Source organism: Papio anubis, chromosome 7 (genome assembly GCF_008728515.1).
Source record: "Papio anubis isolate 15944 chromosome 7, Panubis1.0, whole genome shotgun sequence".
NCBI lineage: Eukaryota > Metazoa > Chordata > Mammalia > Primates > Cercopithecidae > Papio > Papio anubis.
Window position 1 is genome coordinate 41,911,266 of NC_044982.1, and position 24,737 is coordinate 41,936,002.

The window sequence follows — 24,737 nt, forward strand, 5'->3', positions numbered from 1 at the left end:
TCCTTTTCTAGATTCAGAGTCTGGGCCCTGGCCCCTGTCTCAGGCTGCCTCCCTCTACCAGTTCCAGGGCTGGGGGCTGGGGGCTGGGGCCTCTGAGAGCATGGGGCGTGTCAGAATGGGGAAAGTGACCAGGGCTGGCACGCAGAGTTGAGTCTAGCTAGTGAGCTGGGACTAATGAACCTGAGAAAGAACAGGTCCAAACAGGCCCCAGGGAGGCTTCGGGAGCCAGGGCCCAGGCCACAGAGCTGAACAAAGCACTGTGAGTCAAGCCGGGCAGGAGATCACGCTGCCCTGTGCCTGGGCTGGGCTTTCACTCATGATTCCTGGGATATAAGCATGAGGGCTGGAGGTATAAGCACAGGCCTGCTAGGACTATGGCTCCATTTAAGGGGCCAGAGAGAGTGAAAACGTGGTGACTCCAGTGACAAGCGAGAGTTTACTTGTCATTGGCTGTACAGAGAAAAGGGAGGACCTGGTTTCTTCAGATGTATCATAAATTGCTACAGGGTTAGGCTGAAGAGCCTAGGCTAAGATCCTGTGTATCCACCAGAGGGAGGCACAGAATTGGGCTCCTCTGGGAGGGGAAGAAGAAAGGAACTTGTGTGTGTTTAGTGCCTGGTACCATGTTCTGTGTTTTCTCCAGCTTACACTAAGGTGATGTTGACTATGTGCCAGGCATTGTCCAAGTACCACACACACAAGTGAAGGAAGCTACCACACAGAGAGGGTTTGTAACCTGTCTGAGGTCACATATCTGGCAAGGAGTGGAACAAGAATTCAAGTCCAGGTGCCCAGGTGCTCTGGCTCCAGAACCAGGCTTTTCCCGCTCTGCTGGCTGCTTCTCTAGGGCCCATCTTCATTCCCAGAACAACTGCCGGGAAGACTATCACGACCTCCATTCTTACAGAAGCAAAGCTCAGGCTCGGCGCAGTTAAATGACTTGCTCTCCCTAGTCGTAAGTGCCGTTAGCCAGTTGCAGAGCCAAGATTCAGCCCTGGGTCCGTGTGACCCCAGTGCTCTTTCAGCCACCCCACACTGAGTCTCCAGGAGGGAATGAGATGAGGATGTATTTAGCACAGCTACTTTTAAAGTCACAACATACAAATTTTGTTTTTAAAGAAACAAAGCGGCCAGGTGCGGCGGCTCATGCCTGTAATCCCAACACTTTGGGAGGCCAAAGTGGGTAGATCCCCTGAGGTCAGGAGTTCAAGACCAGCCTGGCCAACATAGCGAAACCCCATCTCTACTAAAAATACAAAAAGTAGCTAGGCATGGCGGCATGTGCCTGTAGTCCTGGCTGCTCGGGAGGCTGAGGCATGAGAATTGCTTGAACCTGGGAGGTGGAGGTTGTGGTCAGCCTAGATCACACCACTGCACTCCAGTCTGGGTGACAAAGTGGGACTCTGTCCAAAAAAAAAAAGAGAGAGAGAAAGAAAAGAAAAGAAAAGAGAAAAGAAAAGAAAAGGAAACAAAGCAATGAAATCTCTGTGAGAATACTCGTGTAATCAGGCTAGATGAATTGTCTGGGCCTCAAACAAATCGCAGTGAAAAGAAGCGAGGCTTTTATTGAAATGGATTCCACGCCATTGTTATTGTAACTTCAGGTGTCAGCTGCTCCTGTTGACATAGAGCGCATCATCCCAATGGCACAGGTGAGAGGAACAGCGTTTGACAAAAAGAATCCTTTGTAGTGTTGACCCATTTTCCAGCTTGAGAATAAGTTCAATCAGCTCCGAGTTACGTTTCTGCCTCTGGTGTCTTCTCATCGTCCCCTGCCCACAGCCTGGGTCCCCACCACTCCCCCTCCCTACCTCATCCGTCTCTTGTGTCTAGAGGTCAGAGTGGTAGAAAGAGCTCTGCACTTCGAGTCAAAGGACCAGGTCTAGTTTGTGTGTGTGTGTGTGTGTGTGTGTGTGTGTGTGTGTGTGTGTGTGTGTGTTTGTATGTTTGTTTGTTTTGGGTTTTTTTGAGATGGAGTTTTGCTCTTGTTGCCCAGGCTGGAGTGCAATGGCACAATCTCGGCTCACCACAACCTCCGCCTCCCGGGTTCAAGTGATTCTCCTGCCTCAGTCTCCCGAGTAGCTGGGATTACAGGCATGCGCCACCATGCCTGACTAATTTTGTACTGTTAGTAGAGACGGGGTTTCTCCATGTTGGTCAATCTGGTCGCGAACTTACAACCTCAGGTGGTCCACCCACCTCAGCCTCCCAAAGTGCTGGGATTACAGGCATGAGCCACCGTGCCTGGCCTGTTTGTTTTGAAACAGAGTCTCATTCTGTTGCCCAGGCTGGAGAGCATTGGTGCGATCTCAGTCCACTGCGACCTCCACCTCCAGGGTTCAAGCGATTTTCCAGCCTCAGCCTCCCAAGTAGCTGGGACTACAGGCACCTGCCACCACGCCTGGCTAATTCTTATATTTTTAGTAGAGATGGGGTTTCACCATGTTGGCCAGGCTGGTCTCAAACTCCTGAACTCTGGTGATCTGCCCACCTTGACGTCCCAAAGTGCTGGGGTTACAGGCGTGAGCCACCATGCCCAGCCCAGGTCTAGTTTTGTCACCAATTAGCTGTGTGAGGTGGAGTGAGTCACTTAACTTCTCTGAGACTCTCTGGAAAATTGGAACCCAGTTACCTTCAAGATCTTGACTAGTTCCAGGGCTAGTGCTTGTCATTATTCATTCACTGGGCTGGCTTGAGTCAGGCATTGTGCTAAATGCTGGGGAAACTGAGGTTACTAGTGCCTATTGCTGGCTCCAAAGAGCTCACAGCCTAGCACTGTGACACAATTCCGCGTGACAAGCACCCTAATGGGGGCAAGCTGGGACCGTGCTGACCCAAAGCACAGCATTCTTGCTGGGAGAGATCAGAAAGGCTCCAGGGAGAAGGAGATCTTTGTGCTGAATGTCAAATGATAAGAAGATGATGAGGGACATTGGAGCAGGAGGAACAGCATGCACAAAGGCACAGAGCTGTGAACCAGCGCAGCACACCAGGCCCCTGCAAGTCATGTGGTGTGGCTGGGGCAGAGGCTGCATGTAAAAGAAAAGAAATTGAGTCTTCAGAGATAGGCAGGGGCCACATAACACCAGCACAGGGACCTACAGAGGATTTTAAGCAGAGGATCGGCAGTCTGACAGGTTTGGAAACCACACCAGTGGCAAGAAGGATGAGCAGTGGCAACTTCTGGGGTCAATCAGAAAATCATTCCAAAAGCCAGAAAGACTGAGGGCCTCCACTAAGGCAGCAGCACCGGGCATGGGAGAGAAGGCAGAGGTAAAAATTGTTCTCATTTAAAGAGGAAGAATGTAGAGTGACAGAGTGGGGACAGAAGTCAAATAAAACAAGGGGTCCCAATTTCTGACAGTGGTGCCTGGGTGGATTAGAAACCAGAAGGAAGAACAGGCTTGGGGGAAAAGATAATCAAATGTGTGTTGTATGTCTGAATGGATGAAATTCCTCTAGTTTAGAAAACTTGTATTATTTTAAAGGGCATTTAGAAATGATTACCTTGACTAGGTGTGGTGGATCACACCTGTAATCCCAGCACTTCAAGAGTCCGAGGTGGGAGGATTGTTTGAGCCCAGGGGTTGGACACCAGCCTGGGCAACATGGTGAAACCCCATCTCTACAAAAAAATAGAAAAATTAGCCTGGCATGGTGGCACATGCCTGTAGTCCCAGCTACTCAGGAGGCTGAGGTGGAAGGATTATCTGAGCCCAGGCGGTTGAGGCTAAGTGAGCCATGATTGCACCATTGCATTCCAGCCTGGGCGACAGAGCGAGACCCTGTCTCAAGGAAAAAAAAAAGGCAAAACAAAAACATGACTATCTTATTCTGAAAACCTTACAGTAATGGAGATACTGTTTTGAACCACTTTCAAAACCATTTTCATTATCAGTAAGCCATATGTTCTCATTGCACCACAGGGCTTGTGGTCCTAGGGAAGGAGAAAGGTAGATACCATCTAGAAAAATCCACAGGGCAGGGAAGAAGGAAAATATGATGGAAAGGAAGTCCCTGAAAAACAGAAAGAGGAAGTGTGAACCCTCTGGAGCTTGAAGGGGGTGATTGGGGATGGAGATCAGATGCCAGTGCTCTCTCACCCTTGTCAAACCTTGTTGGTGGCAGGTACAACAGTAGGAAAACTCCACAGAGGTTAAGAGCATGTCAGAGACAAAGATGACATATGTTACTAGATGTGGTGGCTCAGGCCTGTAATCCCAGCACTTTGGGAGGCCAAGGTAGAGGATTACTTGAGCCTAGGAGTTCAAGACTAGTCTAGGCAACATAGTGAGACCTCATCTCTACTAGAAATAAAAAAATTAGCTTGGTGTGGTGGCTCATACCTGTAGTCTCAGCTACTTGGGAGGCTGAGCCTGGAGGATTACTTGAGCCCAGAAAGTTGAGGCTGCAGTGAGCCATGATTGTGCCACTGCACTCCAGACTGGGTAATAGAGCGAGACCCTGTCCCTCCAAAAAACAAACAAACAAACAAAAAACAACAACAACAAACAAACAAAAAACATGTGTGCCCCACTTTTTTTTTTTTTTTTGAGACGGAGTCTCACTCTGTCACCCGGGCTGAAGTGCAGTGGTATGATCTTGGCTCACCGCAACCTCTGCCTCCCAGGTTCAAGCAATTCTGCCTCAGCCTCCTGAGTAGCTGGGATTACAGGTGTGTGCCATCACGCCCCAGCTACTTTTTGTATTTTTAGTAGAGACAGGGTTTCACCATGTTGGCCAGGATAGTCTCAAACTCCTGGCCTCAAGTGATCCACCCGCCTCAGCCTCCCAAAGTGCTGGGATTACAGGCATGAGCCACTGCACCCGGCCGTGCCCACTTTTTGATTGCAGCCCTGGAGCAGTCAGTCCGCTTCCAGCATGTCCTTATGTCTACCTGGAGTGGCTCCAGCAAAGTAGAGACAACTTCATGGTGTGTTGAATCTGGAAGAGGGACCTTAGGTGTTCCACCCCTTTCACACTGCCCCACCTCAATTCCCCTTGGCTTGAGTGCGGCCAGGAGAAATCCAGAAGTCCCTAGGAGGCCCTAGGGAATGCACAGGCGATGCGAGCTGAGAGCCTGTGGACCTGCCTCAGGCTGAAGCCAGGAGGTAAATGGAAAGCACTGGGGACATGGGAGGGGCTCCGGTTTGTATCTACAGGACCAGCAGAGCTGGCACAGGACCCACAAGCCGGGTTAACCACAGGTCCCCCCAGCCAGACCCTGACTGTGGACGTCAGCAGATGTAAAGAGGGCAGCACAGGCCCCCGCACCCAGAGTTATCCACAGGGTGGGGCTGGGAGCAGGAGAGGCAGGAAGCGGACACACCCAGAGAGGAGGTGACAGTCCAGGCAGGGATTTGGCTGAAATTTTATCCAAGCGAGGCTGAACTAACTTAATAAAACTAATTTATGGTGGAAGAGCCTGGTTTTCCTTAATTGTCAAGTGTAAGTTCTCCCACCTAATATTAATGGGAATGAGAATTGTGAAGTTTATCTCAGTTCTAGAGAATAAGGGGGCACTTATTCTCTTTTCTTACATAGCTGAGTTACAGTATGTAATTCTGACACCTGTCTAATTTTTATTTCTTTTATTTTTATTTTTGTTGTGCTTGAGATAGAGTCTTGCTCTGTCACCAGGCTGGAGTGCAGTGGCGCAATCTTGGCTCACTGCAACCTCCACCTCCCAGGTTCAAGCGATTCTCCTGCCTCAGCCTCCCGAGTAGCTGGGATTACAGGTGCGTGCCACCACGCCCAGCTAATTTTTGTATTTTTAGTAGAGACAGGGTTTCACCATGTTGGCCAGGATGGTCTCGATCTCTTGACCTTGTGATCTGCCCACTTCAGCCTTCCAAAGTACTAGGATTACAGTTGTGAGCCACCGCGCCTGGCAGAATCTTTATGTTTAAGTCAGGTTTATGAAATATAATTTACATACAGTAAAATTCACCCTTAAAATGTAACTTTCAAGCTGGGCATGGTGACTCATGCCTGTAATCCCAGCACTTTGGGAGGCCGAGGTGGGTGGATCACCTGAGGTCGGGAGTTCAAGACTAGCCTGACCAACATGGAGAAACCCTGTCTCTACTAAAAACACAAAATTAGCTGGGCGTGGTGGCACATGCCTGTAATTCCAGCCACTCAGGGGGCTGAGGCAGGAGAATCGCTTGAACCTGAGAGGCGGAGGTTGCGGTGAGCTGAGATCGCAACATTGCATGCCAGCTTGGGCAACAAGAGCAAAACTCTGTCTGAAATGAGTTTTGGCAAATGTGTACAGTTGTGTAACTATCACCTCAGTTAAGATAAGAACAGTTCCATCACCCTGAAAAAGTTCTTCATACCCTTGTGCAGTTAATCATGCTCCCCTTACCCCCTCACCGATCTGATGTCCATCTCAGTAATTTGGCCTTTTCCAGAATTTTATAGGAATAAAATCACGTAAAATGTAGCTTTTTTTTTTTGAGACAAGGTCTCACTCCTGTTGCCCAGGCTGGAGGGCAGTGGCACAATTTCAGCTCACTGCAACCTTGACTTCCCAGGTTCATGTGATCCTCCCACCTCAGCCTCCCAAGTAGCTGGGACCACAGGCGTGCACCGCCACACCCAGTTAACATTCTGTATTTTTATAGAGGCAGAGTTTTGTCATGTTGCCCAGGCTGGTCTTGAACTCCTAGGCTCAAGAAATCCACCCACATCAGCCTCTCAAAATGCTCGGATTGCAGGCATGAGCCACCGCACCCAGCTTGTGCTAAACTTTTTTTATTTTTTTTTGGAGACAGAGTCTCGCTCTGTCGCCCAGGCTGGAGTGCAGTGGTGCAATCTCGGCTCACTGCAAGCTCTGCCTCCCGGGTTCACGCCATTCTCCTGCCTCAGCCTCCTGAGTAACTAGGACTACAGGTGCCTGCCACCATACCTGGCTAATTTTTTGTATTTTTAGTGGGGACAAGGTTTCACTGTGTTAGCCAGGATGGTCTCAATCTCCTGACCTCGTGATCTGCCCATCTCGGCCTCCCAAAGTGCTGGGATTACAGGTTTGAGCCACCGCGCCCGGCAGCTTGTGCTAAACTTTTAAACGTATTTCCTTGACTACCTCAGCTTCCTTCTCCTCCACTCAGCCTTCTCTGCGAATTGCTTTATATGGACAAAACTGGAACCAGCAGCAACCTTCCCAGCTGCCCCAGCCCCACCACCAGACCTTTGTGTGACAACAGTCCCCGGGGTCTTGGGTCTGGATTGTTGACATTCTAATCTTATTGGTTCTCTGCAATGCTTGCTTTCTTTGGGTTATTTCTCTCTTTTCCACCCTCCCCTCCCTAGGACACAGAAACTCTTTCTTCAGATCCCTCCCCACTTATAGCCCCCTCCTCTCCTCCTCACCTGTTGGCCCTCTGCCCTGGCAGCCTGCTTCCCCAGGGAATCCATGCACAAGGGCCTCCCCCTCTTCCGCACACTCCTCCCCTTCTGCACAATCTTCCTCCTCTCTTCTCATCCTCTGTCTTCTGCCACCTTGTTCTCTGTGCCCAGGCCCTCTCGTGATCTCATTCGCCACAGATACACCCTGCTGCCCAGCTCCCGCCCTCAGGCATCATTTGATCGATGGGTTTGAGGTTTGTTGACAGTTGGGGTTTTTCTCTCTCAGTGAGGAAGAAGCAAGAAACCTCAACACTGCAATTTCCTCAACTCCCAGTGATGGTGGCAAATTCTGAGGCCCCAGGGCGGGGGCTGTGTTTGTGTCTTCACATGCCCTGTGGAGTGTTGTCCTCACAGTGGTAAAGAAATAAGGAGGTGAGGCCGGGCGCGGTGGCTCAAGCCTGTAATCCCAGCACTTTGGGAGGCCGAGACGGGCGGATCACGAGGTCAGGAGATCGAGACCATCCTGGCTAACACGGTGAAGCCCCGTCTCTACTAAAAATACAAAAAAACTAGCCGGGCGAGGTGGCGGGCGCCTGTAGTCCCAGCTACTCGGGAGGCTGAGGCAGGAGAATGGCGTAAACCCGGGGGGCAGAGCTTGCAGTGAGCGGAGATCCGGCCACTGCACTCCAGCCTGGGCGACAGAGCGAGACTCCGTCTCAAAAAAAAAAAAAAAAAAAGAAATAAGGAGGTGAAAAGGCAAGACAAGAGGGAGTGGCACCTGTGCTTAGGTGCAGGGCTCTGTCTGATGTGGGAGGACCTCAAATGTGTCTCTCTTCTCACCTATGCCAGACATTTGCAAGCTGACTGCCCTCAAGGAGCTGTACACACCTTCTTCACCCACCATGAGGCTTAGCAAAGGGTCACACCCAGGGAACTGAAGCTCTCCCTGTGTCTCCAGGGGTGGGAAGACGGTGTCTGTGGTTATCCACCTCCATTCAGAGCCAAGTGAGTTCAGACTGCTGGGTTCTAGTCCTAAACTCTTTCACTGACTACCCCTGAGGCCTTGAGCAAGTGACCTAACCTCCTCGTGCTTCCGTTTCCCCATCTTTACAATGACAGTCATCATGGGGACAAATTCACTGGGTTGTAGTACAGATGGAATGAGAGCGAGCCGTTGCGCAGAAGACGGGCTCAACAAATGGAAACCACTGCTATCCTCATCACTCTTCCTATCTCAATTTAGGAAACAAGGATCCCGACATCGCAAGTGATTCCAGGTGAAGCTAAAAAGAAGACAATCCCCAAGTCTCTGGGTAAAGAAACTCACTGCCACCCTCAATCAAATCAAAGCCAAATTCCCTGATGTCGGTAGTGAAGGGGAAGTGCCCCCAAGGGTGGGGTGGAGTGAGATGTGGCTTTCCCTACCCCTTGGTGGTACCAGTGAGACAAGGGAGAAAACTCTAGGGAAAGGTGAGTCTTGGAGGGCAAAACACAACCAAGAGATCTAACCACTTTTCCCATGTGGAGAGTCTCCTGCCAGCCAGAGCCAATCTCAGGAAATATGAGTTCGAATTTATTAAGGAAACCAACATGTTTCCTTCTATCTAATGTAGCCTCTGTGTTATTCACATTGTCGGCTCCCAGGATGTGAAATGTCATCCTAGTACAGAACCCAGAAAAGCGTGGACTGAATGTCTCTTTAGAGAACTTTAGCCAACTATTTAAAAAAGTGGAGTCTACCTTCCTAACAGAGTTAATAATCACATGCCTTTATAGGGAGCAGCAGTAATAGTTGAGGTAATAATAACAGCTGACTTTTTCTTTTAGCAGTTGCAATATAAGGTTCATAACCATCCTGTTAAGATGGTATTATTTACAGTCATCACTCAGTATCTTGCTGGGATTGACTCCAGGACCCCCTTGGATACCAAAATCCACGGATACTTGAGTTTCTGAAATAAAATGGTGTAGTATTTGCATATAACCTAGGCACATCCTTCCATATACTTTTTTGTTTGTTTGTTTGTTTGTAATAGAGTCTTACTCCTTCACTCAGGCTGGAGTGCAGTGTCATGATCATAGCTCACTGCAGCCTCAAACTCCTGTGCTAAAGCAATCCTTCTGCCTCAGCCTCCTGAGTAGCTGAGACTACAGGTGTACCACAGCACCAGGCTAATTTTTTTTTTTTAAGTTTTTATAGAGACAGGGTCTCGCTAATGTTTATGAGGCTGGTCTCAAACTCCTGGGGCCCCAAGTGATCCTCCTGCCTTGGCCTCCCAAAGTACTGTTATTACAGATATGAGACACTGTGCCTGGCCAATCTTCCCTATACTTAAATCATCTCTAAATAACTTATCATGTCAAATATTAATACAATGTAAATGCCATTGTTATACTATATTGTTTTTATCTGTATTATTTTTGTTGTATTGTTGTTTTTGTTGGGTTTTTATCAATATTTTCTATCTGTGGTTGGCTGAATCCACAGATGCGGAAACTGTGGATATGGAAAGCTGACTGTATTAGAGTTTTATACAACAAGAAACTAAGGCTTCATTAATTTAAATAGCCTGCTAGGATCATACAGATGGGAGGCATTCTTCAAACCCTTGTTTGATTCTGGATTTGAACTTGGGTCAGCTTGAATTCAATGCGAGAGTGCCTAACAGTATTTTGTCTCTTAGAGGAGTCTAGTTTGCAATTGCATTTCAACCTAGTAAGAAAAGCATGTATAAGATCTGCTTTCTTTCTGATCTCCTCCGGTATTTGTTTTCTTATGAAAGTCTGAGAAAGTCTCAAAGCTCAGCCCCAAAGAATGAACAAGTGGCTCATTTCTGCCCCCTAGAGGAGGCAAGGAAGGTCATGGTTAAAATGTGTGCTCAGAATCCCAACAGATCTAGCCCTGCAATAGAGCTAAACCTAAAAAGAAACTACTTTCAGTTCATGAAAGGGAGGTGATAATGGGTTAGAGATTATCGGGATCAAGAATGAGAACAGTGTATCAGGGTCCTGCCTGGATATATACTGGAGATATATATATATATATATATATAGTGTGTGTGTGTGTATATATATATACAGCTTGCAAATACACACACACACACACACACACAGTTCTATCAGGGTCCTGAATAAACGCATTCTAGTCTAGTATTCAGACTAGAACTTTCATCTTTAACATGTGCCCCAAATGATTCTTTCACTAGGGCAACTTTGAGAAACAGGTGCATATGATTTATTCATCCAGCTAGGGCTTTAATAACACCTTCCATCCACAAGCCACTGTTACTAAGACATTTGGTGGACCCTAAGGGAGTGCAGTCCACATCCTTGTTCCAAAGAAGCTTGGTCAATTACACTATCTCTCAGGGCCTTGCCTTTGTTATTGAGAAAATGGCTCATTTCTAAATGGTGTGAGAGCCAGGAGACCCATGTTGGACCTGCAGACAAGGTGCACTTTACTTAATCTCCTTGGACCTCAGTTTCCTTGTCTACAACATCAGAGGGTGAATACTCATCACGCTTCCTCCTGTGCCAAGATTCTGAGGTCCCCAGGCCCTGTGGAGAGGCTACAGGGAAACCTTACTTAGGTGACCTGCTCAGGAGTTGGTCTCCTTGACTGTGCAGATCCACTTCCTGCCAAATGGCTCATGACAATCCTGGGAGCAGGCTGTGGTCTCCCTGATCCTGAGGTCCAGAGCTTTGGGTGTTCCCATCACTGGCATTCACGCCACACTGTAGGAGCCTTCTTTTCACTGATGCATAGAGTATAAAGTAAACTCTGTTCACAGAAAGGGTCTGGGGAAAATAAAGTTGATTTGGAAAAATAAAGTTCTCCAGAAACCCAAATAAGTCTTCTTATTTCTAGAAACCCTCAAACAAGACTTCCTGAACTCTGGAGTCAGATGAACCAGCCTTTAAATCCTAGCTCTGTTACTCAATAGCTGCATGATTTGAGGCAAGTTATCCATGTTAAACTTGGTCTCTCCATCTGTGGAATGGACATAAGAAGAGTACCCAAAGCTGGTTATGGTGGCATGCACCTGGGTTCTCAGTGACTTGGCAAGAGGCTGAGGGAGGAAGATGACTCAAGCCTAGGAGTTCGAGGCTGTAGTGCACTACAATCATGCCTGTGAATTGCCACTGCATTCTAGCTTGGGCAACATAGTGAGAGCTCATCTCTAAAAATATGTATGTATAATAGAATAGTTTGTATCTCACTGAGTCACGGTGAAGATTAAATGAGACTAGGCTAATACTTGGTACATAAGAGGTATTCTGAAATATTTCCTACTGTTATTACGATTAATACTGCTGATGCTAGTTTTACCTTCAGAGACTGTTACAATTGGAAAATAAAGAAACAGTTCACAGTCAGGACCCCACCCAAGGATTTAGCACCCAAATCACTCCAGAGAACTCCAGTTTGACCTCGGCAGTCATCCAGGATGCCACATGTCCCCTCACTCTTGTTTAAAGATGTCCTAATACAGCCAAACTTATTTTGCCAAATTTCTCAAAATGAGTCCTTTAGTGGGTCCTCGGGCTCATGGTACCACTACCACATCATCCAAGGGTCATAGCCCTCTGGGTTTGAGGTTACAGGAAAAGAGAGGGGCCTAGGACCAGGGCCAAGGCAGGCTCATAGACACTCCTTGCAGGAGCAAGGTCAACAAGCAAGACCCATGAGGGCTGAAACAAGGACCTGCTTGACACTCGGATTGACTGCATTTGGAGAGTCAATAATCGCTGCCTTTGCTCTTTTAATAAGCTACTGCTTTTGAAGAAACTTTAAAAACAAAATAAAATCCATAAAAACATGCAGACATTGCTGGGCAGCAGCAAACAAACATATTGGATTGTTCAGAAAGACTGCTAAGATCTTAAGAGCAAATTGTTTATTAACTGCAGAGAAAAGCTGTAATAAGAACTGGCTTCAGCACTAAAACACAGCTTTTGTTTCTTCACCATCTCACTCCAACCCAAGAGAATAGCAGCAGCTGTTAGGTGTAGGGGAGCCTGTGGGCCTATTTAGGGGTGATGGTAAGGTATAGAGGGGCATGGGCTCTCGTCTCACAATTGACAAAGGGCCCCACAATTCTGGCTTTTGACATTAGCTCCAGATGACAGGACTGAAAGAAGCAATGTTTAGGATAGAACTCTAAACTCGTGTTCCCTCACTGCCTGTAGAGCACTGTAAAATATTTAAAATGTACCCTGGAATTATCATGTAAAAACAGATTACCTTTACTATCTTTTTCTGTGATGAAAGTATTAATTTATCAAATGTAAACATTTAAAATACACCACAGTGGCATGCACCTGTGGTTCCAGCTACTTGGGAGGCTGAGGTGGGAGGATTGCTTGAGCCCAGGAGGTTGAGGCTTCAGTGAACCATGATCATGCCACTGCACTCCAGCCTGGGTGACAGAGTGAGACTCTGTCTCAAACAAACAAACAACAACAACAACAACAACAAACCCCACAGCCCTCACCATCTTTTGCGGGGGTGGTTGGCATTTCTTCATATTTTAATATACTAGGAACCTCAAAAAAATGGAAGTAACTGTGGGTCAGTCTTGTCCTCTGAGAGGCCCTGGTGCAGACCTGGGGATGGGAGTGAAGAATCAGGGCAGCCCTGGATGTAACTGTCTCTCCTGCAGAAGTTGTTGCTCCCTAGTCCAAATAGGTTTTTATCAGAATCTCTTTACTTCTCCATAAGAGGTAAAGATCAGTCCTCACCTTCTCATTCACCCGTGAAAGAGATGCATTGCAAGGACAAACCCTGAAAATGCTGCTGGTCCAACCGAACTGACAGGGCCCCTGAGTATATCCACAAGAGGAGTGCCTGGCCCCAGCTCTACACCCATCTCAGCAGGGTGTGAACCACAGACAGCACTTTTCTGTGGGGAGAGATTCTTGACTATTCTACACCATGTCCCAGAGAACACCAACAAGTTTTCTTTCACCTCTTATGTAAACTTCCAAAGATAAAATAAATCAAAATTCTAACCCAAGCATTCACCATCTGCCCCATCACCATATAATTAAGATGATGTACTTAGCCTTGAAATACAGAACTTTTCTGTTAGCCTGTCATGACAGGTTCACAATTTCCCTCTCTGGCTTGGATATGGTTTGGATATTTGGCTCCTCCAAATCTCATATTGAAATGTGATCCCAGTGATGAAGGTGGGGCCTAGTGGGAGGTGTTTGGGTCACAGGGGCAGATCCCTTATGAGTGGCTTGGTGCCCTCCCCATGGTAATGAGTCCTCACTCTATGAGTTTGTAGAATATGTGATTGTTTAAGAGAATGTGGCACCTCCCTGGCACCTTGCTTCCTCTCTCACCATGTGAGAGGCCTGCTCCCCCTTTGCCTTTCATCCATGACTGTAAGCTTTTGGAGGCCCTCCCTAGAAGCAGATGCCAGCATCATGCTTCCTGTACAGACTGCAAAACTGTGAGTCAAAGGAAACCTCTTTTCTTTTTTCTTTTCTCTTTTTTTTTTTTATTTTGAGACAGAGTCTCGCTCTGTCACCAGGCTAGAGTGCAATGGTGCAATTTCGGCTCTCTGCAACTTCCACCTCCCCAGTTCAAGCAATTCTTCTGCCTCAGCCTCCCAAGTAGCTGGGACTACAGGCACCTGCCACCACGCCTGGCTAATTTTTGTATTTTTTAGTAGAAACAGGTTTCACCATATTGACCAGGCTGGTCTCGAACTCCTGACCTTGTGATCTGCCTGCCTTGGCCTCCCAAAGTGCTGGGATTACAGGTGTGAGCCACTGTGCCCGGCTACATCTTTTCTTTATAAATAACCCAGTCCTAGGTATTCCTTTATACCAACACAAATGAACTAACACAGACTTCCTCTCTTGAAGTCAATAAAAATAGATGATGGACACAATCCAGCCAGAGTGCTGGCAACCAACACCCAGTCACAGATAAATCACAGCTACACCCTTTTCTCACACGGGGTGCCAACATTGCAACCTTTAGATGCAATCTTTTTTCATGAACTGTAACCAGCAGGAACATCCAGGAAGAATTATAGAGTTGATCCAGAGCTCCCTGAGTTTATATCTTTTTCAGGGATGAATCACTCACTCGATAAATATATTTTTAATGCAGTGTTTTAAAAATTGAGGTATAATATACATATCATAAAAGTCACCATTTTAAAGTTTACAATTTAATGTTTTCTCCGTGTGTGTGTGCGTGTGTGTGTGTGTTTAGACAGGGTTCACTCTGTCTTCCAGGCTGTAGCGTAGTGATGCGATCATGGCTCACTGTAGCCTCAATTTTCCGGGCTCAGGTGATTCTCCCACTTCAGCCTCCTGAGTAGCTGGGACTATAGGTGCATGCCACCACCCCTGGCTAATTTTTTTTTTTTTAATTTTTTGTACAGACTGGTACTTTTTTTTACTTAGGCTAGTCTCTAACACCTGCGCTCAAGCAATCATCCTGCCTTGGTCTCCCAAAGTGCTGAGATTACAGGCATGAACCACTGCACCTGGCCTATGTGTTTTAATATATTCACTGTCTTGTGCAAACATCCCCACTCTCCAATATCAAAGCATATCCATTATCACAAAATGAAACCCCATACCTACTATAGTTACTCCCTATTACCTCCTCCCCTTAGTCTCTGGTAAACCATCAATCTACGTTCTGTCTTTATGGGTTTGCCTATTCTGAATATTTCATGTAAATGGAATCATGTGATAAGTGACTTTTATTTTATTTTACTTTATTTTTTTGAGATGGAGTCTGGCTCTGTCGCCCAGGCTGCAGTGCACTGGCACAATCTCGGCTTACTGCAATCTCTGCCTCCCGGGTTCAAGTGATTCTCCTGCCTCAGCCTCCTGAGTAGCTAGGATCACAGGCACCTGCCACCATACGTAACTAATTTTTGTATTTTTAGTAGAGATGAGGTTTCACCATGTTGGCCAGTCTGGTCTCGAACTCCTGACCTCAGGTGATCCACTTGCTTCGGCCTCTCAAAGTGCTGGGATTACAGGCATGAGCCACCGCACCTGGTCGATAAGTGACCTATAGTGTCTGGCTTATCTCACTTAATGTCTTCAAGGTTCATCCACGTTGTAGTACGTGTCAGTACTTCATTCCTTTTTATTGTCAAATAATATTCCGTTGTATGGATATACAACATTTGATTTATCCATTCGTGAGTTGATGGACACTTTGGGTTGTTTCCATTTTGGGGCTATTATGAGCAATGCTGAGATGAATATTCACGTGCATGTTTTTGAGTGAACACGTGCTTTCAGTTCTCCTGGATACATACCCAGGAGTGGAATTGCTGGGTCTTATGGAATTGCTGGGTCTGCTGAGGGTATGGACAAGGTCACAGAACAAGAGCAAAGATACTCTGAAAACATGGAATCCAGGCCCTGCGGTATTAAAAACACACACTCCGATAAACTAAAATGCAGTGCTTGTAATGTAGTGGATTTCTGAAAGTTTTTACCATTTATGGGCAGAGAAACTACATACAGGGGCTCTGGTGGTCTTTGAAATAATTTATTGACAATTTAGGCATGGAAATGTGAGTAGGTCATAAAGTTTGAATACAGTAATAATTTTGGATGACTCTCTTTAAGTACAGTCACGGGTCAAATAGCAACATTTTGGTAATGGACCGCATACACAACAGTATTATGATGGAGTCGAAGAATTTCTGTTGCCTAGCGACATGACAACGTCTTAGTGCAACACGTTGCTCACATGTTTGTGGTGATGCTGGTGTAAATGAACCTATTGCATTGCCAGTCATATGAAAGTATAGTACATGCAATTATGTACACTACATACTACTGGATAATGATGAACCCCTATGGTACTGGTTAATGTATTTATTATTCCATACTTTTTATCATTATTTTAGAGCATATCAAAGCATATCCATTATCACAAAATGAAAACCTCCTACTTACAAAAAAAAAAAATGTAGCCAGGCACGGTGGCTCATGCTTATAATCCCAGCACTTTAGGAGGCCGAGGCGGGCGGATCATGAGATCAGGAGTTCAAGACCAGGAGTTCGAGACCAGCCTGGCCAACATGGTGAAACCCCCATCTCTACTAAAAAAATACAAAACTTAGCCCGGCATGGTGGCGGGCACCTGTAGTCCCAGCTGCTTGGCTGAGGCAGGAGAATTGCTTGAACCTGGGAGGCAGAGGTTGCAGTGAGCCGAGATCACACCACTGCACTCCAGCCTGGGTAACAGAGTGAGACACCGTCTCCAAAAAAAAAGTTACCTTTGAAATAGCCTCAGGCGGGTTTTTCAGGAGATATTCCAGAATAAGGCACTGTTATCACAGGAGATGACAGCTCCATGCATATTATTGCCCATAAATACCTTCCAGTGGCACAACATGTGGAGGTGGAAGACGGTGACCCCAGGCAGGCCTAGGCTCATGTGTGTGCGTGTGTCTTTGTTTTTCACAAAAAATTTTTAAAGTAAAAAAAATTTATAAAATTATAAAAATGGAAAAAAGCTATTTTTATAATTAAGATATAAAGGAAAAAGCAGCTGTACAATATGTTCATATTTTAAGCTGTTCTTACGAAAGAGTCACAAGTTTTTAAAAATTAAAAAGTTTATAAAGTAAAAAAGTCACAGAATGCTAAGGTTAATTTATTATTGAAGAAATAAATTTTTAATATAAATTTAGTATATACTAAGTGTACAGTGTTTAAAAGTCTACAGTAGTGGAATGTTCTGGGCCTTCACATTCACTCACCATGTACCCACTGACTCACCCAGAGCAACTCCAGTCCTGCAAACTCCATTTATGGTAAGTGCCCTATATAGGTGTACCATTTTTTATCTTTCATGCTGTATTTTCTTGGACCTTTTCTAGGTTTAGATTTTTTTTTTTTTTTTTTTTTTTTTTTGCCTGTTGCCCAGGCTGGGGTGCAGTGACATGATCTCAGCTCACTGCAAACTCTGCCTCCTGGGTTCAAGCAATTCTCCTGCCTCAGCCTCCCTAGAAGCTGGAATTACAGGTGCGCCCCTTACGCCCAGCTAATTTTTGTATTTTTAGTAGAGAGGGGGTTTCACCGTGTTGGCCAGGCTGGTCTTGAACTCCTGACCTCAGGTGATCTGCCCGCCTCAGCCTCCCAAAGTGCTGGGATTACAGGTGTGAGCCACGGTGCCCGGGCCAGTTTAGATTTTTTTTAGATATACAAATACTTACCAATGTGTCACACTGGCCTACAGTATTTAGTACAGTAACATGCTGTGCAGGTTTGGAGCCTAGGAGCACCAGGCTACACCGTACAGCCTAGGTGTGTAGTAGGCTATGCCATCTAGGTTTGTGCAAGTACACTCTATGATATTCACACAAGGACAAAATTGCCTTTTGGGGTCGCATTTCTCAGAATGTATTCCCATCGTTAAGCGACACATGACCATAACTGAAGAAACTCTCAGGCTGGCTTCCTCCTTCTTGAGAGGGATTCCGGGCCATGCCTCTTTAAGGCCAGGGAGAATTGACTCCCTTCCGCACCTGCTCTCTTGTCTTCCTGACTCAGACCTTTACAGCCTTCCCTCCCTCGCAACTCCCAGCGTTTACTGTAAAAAAAAAAAAAAAAAGAATGCGCTATTGTTTAAAGTGGCAATTAATTGTTCGGCCTCTCATGGGAAGCAGGGAAGCTCTGAAAATGTTAGTCATTAATTCCCAGGGATGGGAAAGTTCAGTTTGACCTCAGGAGGTTACAACTGCCATATTTCAAATGGCAGATTTTGTAAAGTTTCATTCCTGTTGAATTAATCTAAAGTATTTCTACTTTGATCAAAGAACCGGGCTAGGAACTGGGGAGGTACATAGAAACACAAAGGCATCCAGCCCCATCCATCCCTCTCCTTAAGAAAACATCTAGGGAGAAGAATCTTGCACAAAAGTAGCCTGTGAGACCTGCAGCACTCAAGGGTCTGTATCCCAGCATAAGGGACAGAGTTATGTTGGGGAGAAGAGAATTCTCCTTGGGCCAGGCTGGGTGCTCCAGGCTTTGTGATGGAAGAGGGGCTGAGGATGGGCAGGCTTTAGACAGGCTTCCAGCAGTGGAGATGGTATTCTAGACAGGGCAGGTGACAGGTGCAAAGGCCTAGGGGCAGGACTTTAAAAGATATAGTGGGTCGGGGCTGGGCCCAGTGGGTCACACTTGTAATCCCAGCACTTTGGGAGGCCGAGGTGGGTTGATCACCTAAGGTCAGGAGTTTGAGGCAGCCTGACAAATATGGTGAAATCCCATCTGTACTAAAAATACAAAAATTAGCCAGGCATGGTGGCATGTGCCTGTAATCCCAGCTACTCAGAAGGCTGAGACAGGAGAATTGCTTGAACCCGGGAGGCAGAGGTTGCAGTGAGCTGAGCTTGCACCACTGCACTCCAGCCTGGGTGACAGGGCAAGACTTTGTCTCAAAAATAATAATAATAATAATAATAATAATAATAATAAAAGATATATTGGGTCTGAAATTCAGGTTCCTGAATAAGGCTTTGTTTGAAAAAAAAAAAAAAAAAGAGAGAGAGCAGCCAGGCACGGTGGCTCACACCTGCAACTCCAGCACTTTGGGAGGCCAAGGTGGGTGGATCACGACGTCAGAAGATCAAGACCATCTTGGCCAACATGGCGAAACCCTGTCTCTACTAAAAATACAGAAAATTAGCCAGGCATGGCAGTATGTGCCTGCAGTCCCAACTACTCGGGAGGCTGAGTCAGGAGAATTGCTTGAACCTGGGAGGCGGAAGCTGCAGTGAGCTGAGATCGTGCCACTGCACTCCAGCCTGGGCAAGACCGAGCGAGACTCTGTCTCAAAAAAACAAAAAGAAAAAAAAAAAGAGAGCGAGAGCACCTTGAAGTTTCTAGTTTTTATTGAATAGCCCCAGTAAAGCCTGAGATTTATCTTTCATCGCTAAGGAGAGGCCCAACTATTGGGGTGCAATAATTAAAATGGGAACATCATAGGGCACTGAAGTTCCTTCTTCCATGCATCACCTTTGGTGTGGGAAACACCCTAGCAGCTGACAGCCCCGTGATGCGGATGACTACAGACATGTTAAAAAGGGCTCTCCTTTGACTGACCCTGACAGGTGCTGGATTCCTGGAGGAACTAGGGCCTCAGCTGAGGTCTGTGGGGTGATAGAACCCCTTTCTCCTCCACACACAACGACCCTACCTATTACAGGTAGCATGGGCTTTTTGCCTTGCACACATCATTTTGTCATTGGTTAATGCATTTCTATGAATGAATTCATAGAAATTCGTCAGACCTTCTGTTTTATCCACAGGAACCTTTGGAATTTCACTGTTCTCCTCCATTACAGCAGTGGTTCTCACCAGACAGACTACTGCCTTCTGGGAGGTGTTTTAGAAATTTGTAGAAGCTTTTTTTCTTTCTTTCTTTTTTCTTTGTCTTTCTTTTCTTTTCTTTTCTTGAGATGGAGTCTTGTTCTGTCGCCAGGCTGGAATACAGTGGCGCAATCTCGGCTCACTGCAACCTCCACCTCCCGGGATCAAGAGATTCTCCTGCCTCAGCCTCCTGAGTAGCTGGGACTACAGGCGTGCACCACCACACCCAGCTAATTTTTGTATTTTTAGTAGAGATGGGGTTTTACCATGTTGGCCGGGATGGTCTTGATCTCTTGACCTCGTGATACGCCCGCCTCAGGCTCCCAAAGTGCTGGGATTACAGGCATGAGCCACCGCGCCTGGCTGTAGGGGCTTTTTTTAGTTGTCTCGGTGATGGAGAAGGCATTATTGGCTTTAGTGGGGAGAGACCAGAATGGCCAGAAGTCCTCCTGCAATAGGCAGAAAAGTTTCACAAGAATTGTCCCATGCCCCACAGGACTTTTATGTATCTAATATTTGAGTGTCACATGTTCCTACTTATAATCACAGCACAACCATAACAATTAGGAAATTGACACTGATTCAATAATACCATGGAATCCACAGACCCCACTTTATGGGTCTAGCATCCAGACAAAGATCACAGGTTGGATTTAGTTGTCACGTCTCATTCGTCTCCCTCAATCTAGAACAGTTCCTCAGACTTTTTTTTATCTTGCATGACCTTGACATTTTGAAGAGCGCAGGATGTCCCTCACTTTGGATTCATCTGATTGCTTCCTCACAATGTATATATTTTTGGCAGGAACACCACAGCAGTGATGCTGTGCTCTTTTCAGTGCATCATATTAGGAAGCTCACGGCATTGATTTGTCTCTTGCTGGTAGATACAAAGGGGCTTTTCACAAAGGACTTGGAATCATATATTGGGAAAAAACAACAACTGGGAATTCTGTGCAACACACCCTCTAATAATACACCATGAGCCATGGGCCACCTAGCAGTGGCCAAAGCCCGGTCCACAGAGGAGTAACAATGTCACTGGAAGCGTAGTAGGACAGAACTTCTCCCAGGGAGAGAACCTGAGTGCTTAGAAGGAATTCTTCAACAAGCCACCTGGAGAAGAGGGTAGGACCTCAAATAAGCGGGAGAGTAAGGAAGTGAATGCAGGGTAAGAACAAATGGCAGCTGACATGAAACGGAGGAGGAAAACAGGGAAGGCAGGAAAAATGGGCTGGAGGACGAGAGAATAATGGGAGAAACCAACAGCATCCAAAGACCTCAAAGTTTCTGCTTCATTTATTTCACAGCGGTTTATAAAAGAAGTGTGAGCTGGGTGCGGGGGCTCACTCCTGTAATCCCAGCATGTTGAGAGTCTGAGGTGGGAGGGTCATTTGACCAGTGTGGGTAACATAATGAGACCCTGTTTCTACAAAAATTGAAAAATTATCTGGGTGTGCTGGTGTGCATCTGTAGTCCCAGCTACTCAGGAGGCTGAGGCTGGAGGATTGCTTGAGCCCGGGAGATTGAGGTTGCAGTGAGCCATGATCATGCCACTCCACTCCAGCCTGGGTGATGGAGTGAGATCCTGTTGTAAAATTTTTTTTTAATTAGGGGAAATAATTTATGTACAATATACTTCTTTTCCACTGGACTTGGAGCCAAATAGCCTATCTTAATCCTAGATAACTGGGTAAATTAATCAGTCTTGCTGAGATTCAGTTTCCTTATCTGCAAAAAAGAAAAAGGAGGATATGGTGGCTCATGCCTGTAATCTCAGCACTTTGGGAGGCTGAGGTGGGACAGTCATTTGAGGCTTGGAATTTGAGATCAGGCTGGGCAACATAGCGAGACCCTGTCTCTACAAAAAATTTAAAAGAAAAGGAGAGAAATCCCTTGCAGAATGGCTCTAAGGACTCCATGAGACAACACCTAGCCATATAGTCAGCTAACACAGATTGTATGTCTACTGCGTGGCACCACTGTTCCTCATGCTGTGGATACAGCAGAGGACAAAACAGAAAAGATTCCCTGCCCCCACGAGGCCTACGTTCTGGTGGGGCAGCCTACCAGAGTATTCTCTGAGCTGTCAAGCACCATGCACATTTAAGGAATTATTCTATTCAAAGGTAATAGTGAGTGTGACCTGTGTAAAACAGATGGGGAAACTAGGTCACAGAGGTTACAATGGTAGCAGTAAGAAGAGAGAGGAGGTCATCTAATTCTGGAAGAAATGTGCCCATTTGGAAACTACCCTGACCGATAAGAGCAGAAAGCCCCAGAAGAATATTCACTGGACTTCTCTGGGGGAAGGATTACAGGCGAACTTTCACTCTTCTGTACTGTGTGAATATTTTTAAATTAACATTTATTATTAGAATAATTATTTTTCTGATTTGAATTAAGACATGGATTGAAATAGAGTCACACGGCTGGGCATGGTGGCTCACGCCTGTAATCCCAGCACTTTGGGAGGCTGAGGTGGGCAGATCGCTTGAGGTAAGGAGTTCGAGACCAGCCTGGCCAATATGGTGAAATCCTGTCTCTACTAAAAATAGAAAAATTAGCCAGCTGTGGTGGCGGGCGCCTGTAGTCGCAGCTACTCGGGAGGCTGAGACAGGAGAGATGCTTGAACAGGGGAGCGAAGGGGAGTGCGGGACTGGGTGTGGGGGGCGGGGGGCGCGAGGGGAGGAGCCAAGACGGAGCCACTGTATTCCAGCCTGGGTGACAGAGTGAGACTCTGTCTCAAGAAAAAAAAAAAAAAAAAAAAAAAAAACATAGAGCCACAGCCTCTCAGGAGCAAACTGAGTTTCTGATTAATTTCAGGAGCCTGGAGATAGAAAATCTGTTAGGGGAAAAGTTACTCCCTGTGTTTGGTATTTGGTTCCCTCTTGCCTTTCTGGCTCTCTCTGCCTCTTTCATAAATCCAAAGCCTCTTTGAGTCTTCCCAAACTCACCCAACTGCTGACACACACATGCAAACACGTGCAATCCGCCCTTCATGATTTCCAGTCAGATTTCATTATTAAGCGACTACTTCCCTGCTCATTTCTCACCTTTCTCTTTCACATCACAGACAGCCAAACTACACACACACAGAAAAGCTTTCGACAGAAGCACAAAAAACAAGCAACCTACTTGAATGTTTTATTGTGGTAACATACATAATATTTATCATTTTAACATTCACAATTCAATGGCATTAAATACATTCACAGTGTTGTATAACCATCACCACTATGTATACCAAAACCTTTTTCATTATTTTCAACAAAAATTCTGTACCCATTAAATAATAACTTCTCTTTTGCCCCTCCCTCCAGCCCATGGTAACCTCTATTCCATTTTTTTTTTTTTTTCCTACAAGCAGATGCCACCACGTCTGGCTAATTTTTTGTATTTTTGTAGAGACAGAGTTTCGCCATGTTGCCCAGGCTGGTCTCAAACTCCTGGGCTCAAGCCATCTGCCTGCCTTGGTCTCCCAAGGTGCTCATTCAGGGATGAGCCATCACGTCCCACTTTCTATCTTCTTTTCTTTTCCTTTTTTCTTTTTTCTTTTCTTGACTTTTTTTTTTTTTTTTTTTGAGATGGGGTTTCACTCTTGTTGCTCATGCTGGAGTGCAATGGCACAATCTCAGCTCACTGCAACCTCCACCTCCCGGGTTCAAGCGATTCTCCAGCCTCAGCCTCCCAAGTAGCTGGGATTACAGGCACGTGCCACCATGAACAGCTAATTTTTTGTATTTTTTTGTACAGATGGGGTTTCACCATATTGGCCAGGCTTGTCTGGAACTCCTGACCTCAAATTATGCACCCGCCTTGGCCTCCCAAAGTGCTGGGATTACAGGTGTAAGCCACAGCACCTGGTCTTCTATCTTATTTTCTACCTCTATGAATTGGCCTGTTCTGGGTACCTGATATAAGGAGAATCATATAGTATTTGTTTTTCTTTGTCCGGATTATTTCACTAATAATAATGTTTTCATTATTTTATTATTTCAATAATAATGTTTTCAAGGTCTATCCATGTTTTAGCATATATCAACATTTCATTTCTTTTTTATGGCTGAATCCTATTTCATTGTATGAATATAGCACGTTTTGTTTATCCATTCGTCTGTTGAGGGATATTTGGGTGGTTGTTTCTGCCTTTTGGCTATTGTGAATAATGCTGCTATGAATATTGTGCACAAATATCTGTTCAGGTCCCCGCTTTCAGTTCTCTTGGGTATATACCCAGAAGTGGGATTGCCGGGTCACACAGTAGTTCTGTGATTAGTCTACAAAAACAACTCACTTTGGAGGATTTTATACGCTCACTTTATTTCATATCTTATGAAATCTTTTTGAGGTGCTTAGAAAAATACACACCATAAAAAGAGATAAAGAGTTAAAGGAATTGGGGCAAAGGGAAAATAAGGGTAAGAGCTTCCCAGTTAGTGCTTGGGCAGGGCAGATCAGCTCCACCAGAAAACAAGCGCTTGGGGCACGCCGCTAGCACTTTCAAAAGGCAGCTTCCTATGCAGATGATTCCAATTCTACACATTGGCCAAGCTGCCTCTCCAAATGGAGCAGGGCACGTGGGCTTCACTGTATACACGGACCACGTGGAAGCTGACACCATAACCTTACCCACAGCACGTTTCTCATGCACTCACAGACCTCTGGCTGGGCCGGTCCTTAGAATTATCTAGGGCAACTCTCTTGATTTCCAGATGAGAAAAGTAAGCCTCAAAGAGGTCAAGTGTCCTGCAGAGACACACAGAGCGTGAAAGTAGCAGAGCTGAAATGAGCGTGAAAGTAGCAGAGCTGAAATTCACACCCACGTGTCTCGCGACAGCCTAGTTTCTCCGGGTTACCACACCGCCTCTCATTCCTGTAAGTCAGCTTTCCTTTGCTTCAGTTGTGCGAACTTTACTTATTTGGGAAACGTATAGGCTGTATGAAATCATTATGTTCTCATTCTTTTTAAACTGTTCCAGTAGTTATGCAGTTTCAAAGTTCTGAAG

The 24,737-nt window shown here is 46.0% G+C and overlaps 1 protein-coding gene and 1 long non-coding RNA gene across 3 annotated transcripts in view; one reads left to right on the forward strand and one right to left on the reverse strand.

Moving 5' to 3' along the window:
- PLEKHG3 (pleckstrin homology and RhoGEF domain containing G3) overlaps positions 1 to 7,541 on the reverse strand; it is a 73,185-nt gene extending 65,644 nt beyond the window's left edge. The window contains 1 exon segment of the mRNA XM_009211735.4: positions 7,378 to 7,541. Coding sequence (XP_009209999.2) covers positions 7,378 to 7,422 — 45 coding nt within the window. The 5' untranslated portion in view covers positions 7,423 to 7,541.
- A 127-nt stretch (positions 7,542 to 7,668) lies between these two features.
- LOC116275707 lies at positions 7,669 to 9,354 on the forward strand. 2 transcript variants are annotated; one of them, XR_004184884.1, is made up of 3 exons: positions 7,669 to 7,785; positions 8,102 to 8,358; positions 8,597 to 9,354. It is a non-coding gene; the product is annotated as an uncharacterized LOC116275707 (long non-coding RNA). The 2 variants fall into 2 exon arrangements; XR_004184883.1 differs by lacking the exon at positions 8,597 to 9,354 and having other exon boundaries at positions 8,102 to 8,359.
- The last annotated feature ends 15,383 nt before the right edge of the window (positions 9,355 to 24,737 follow it).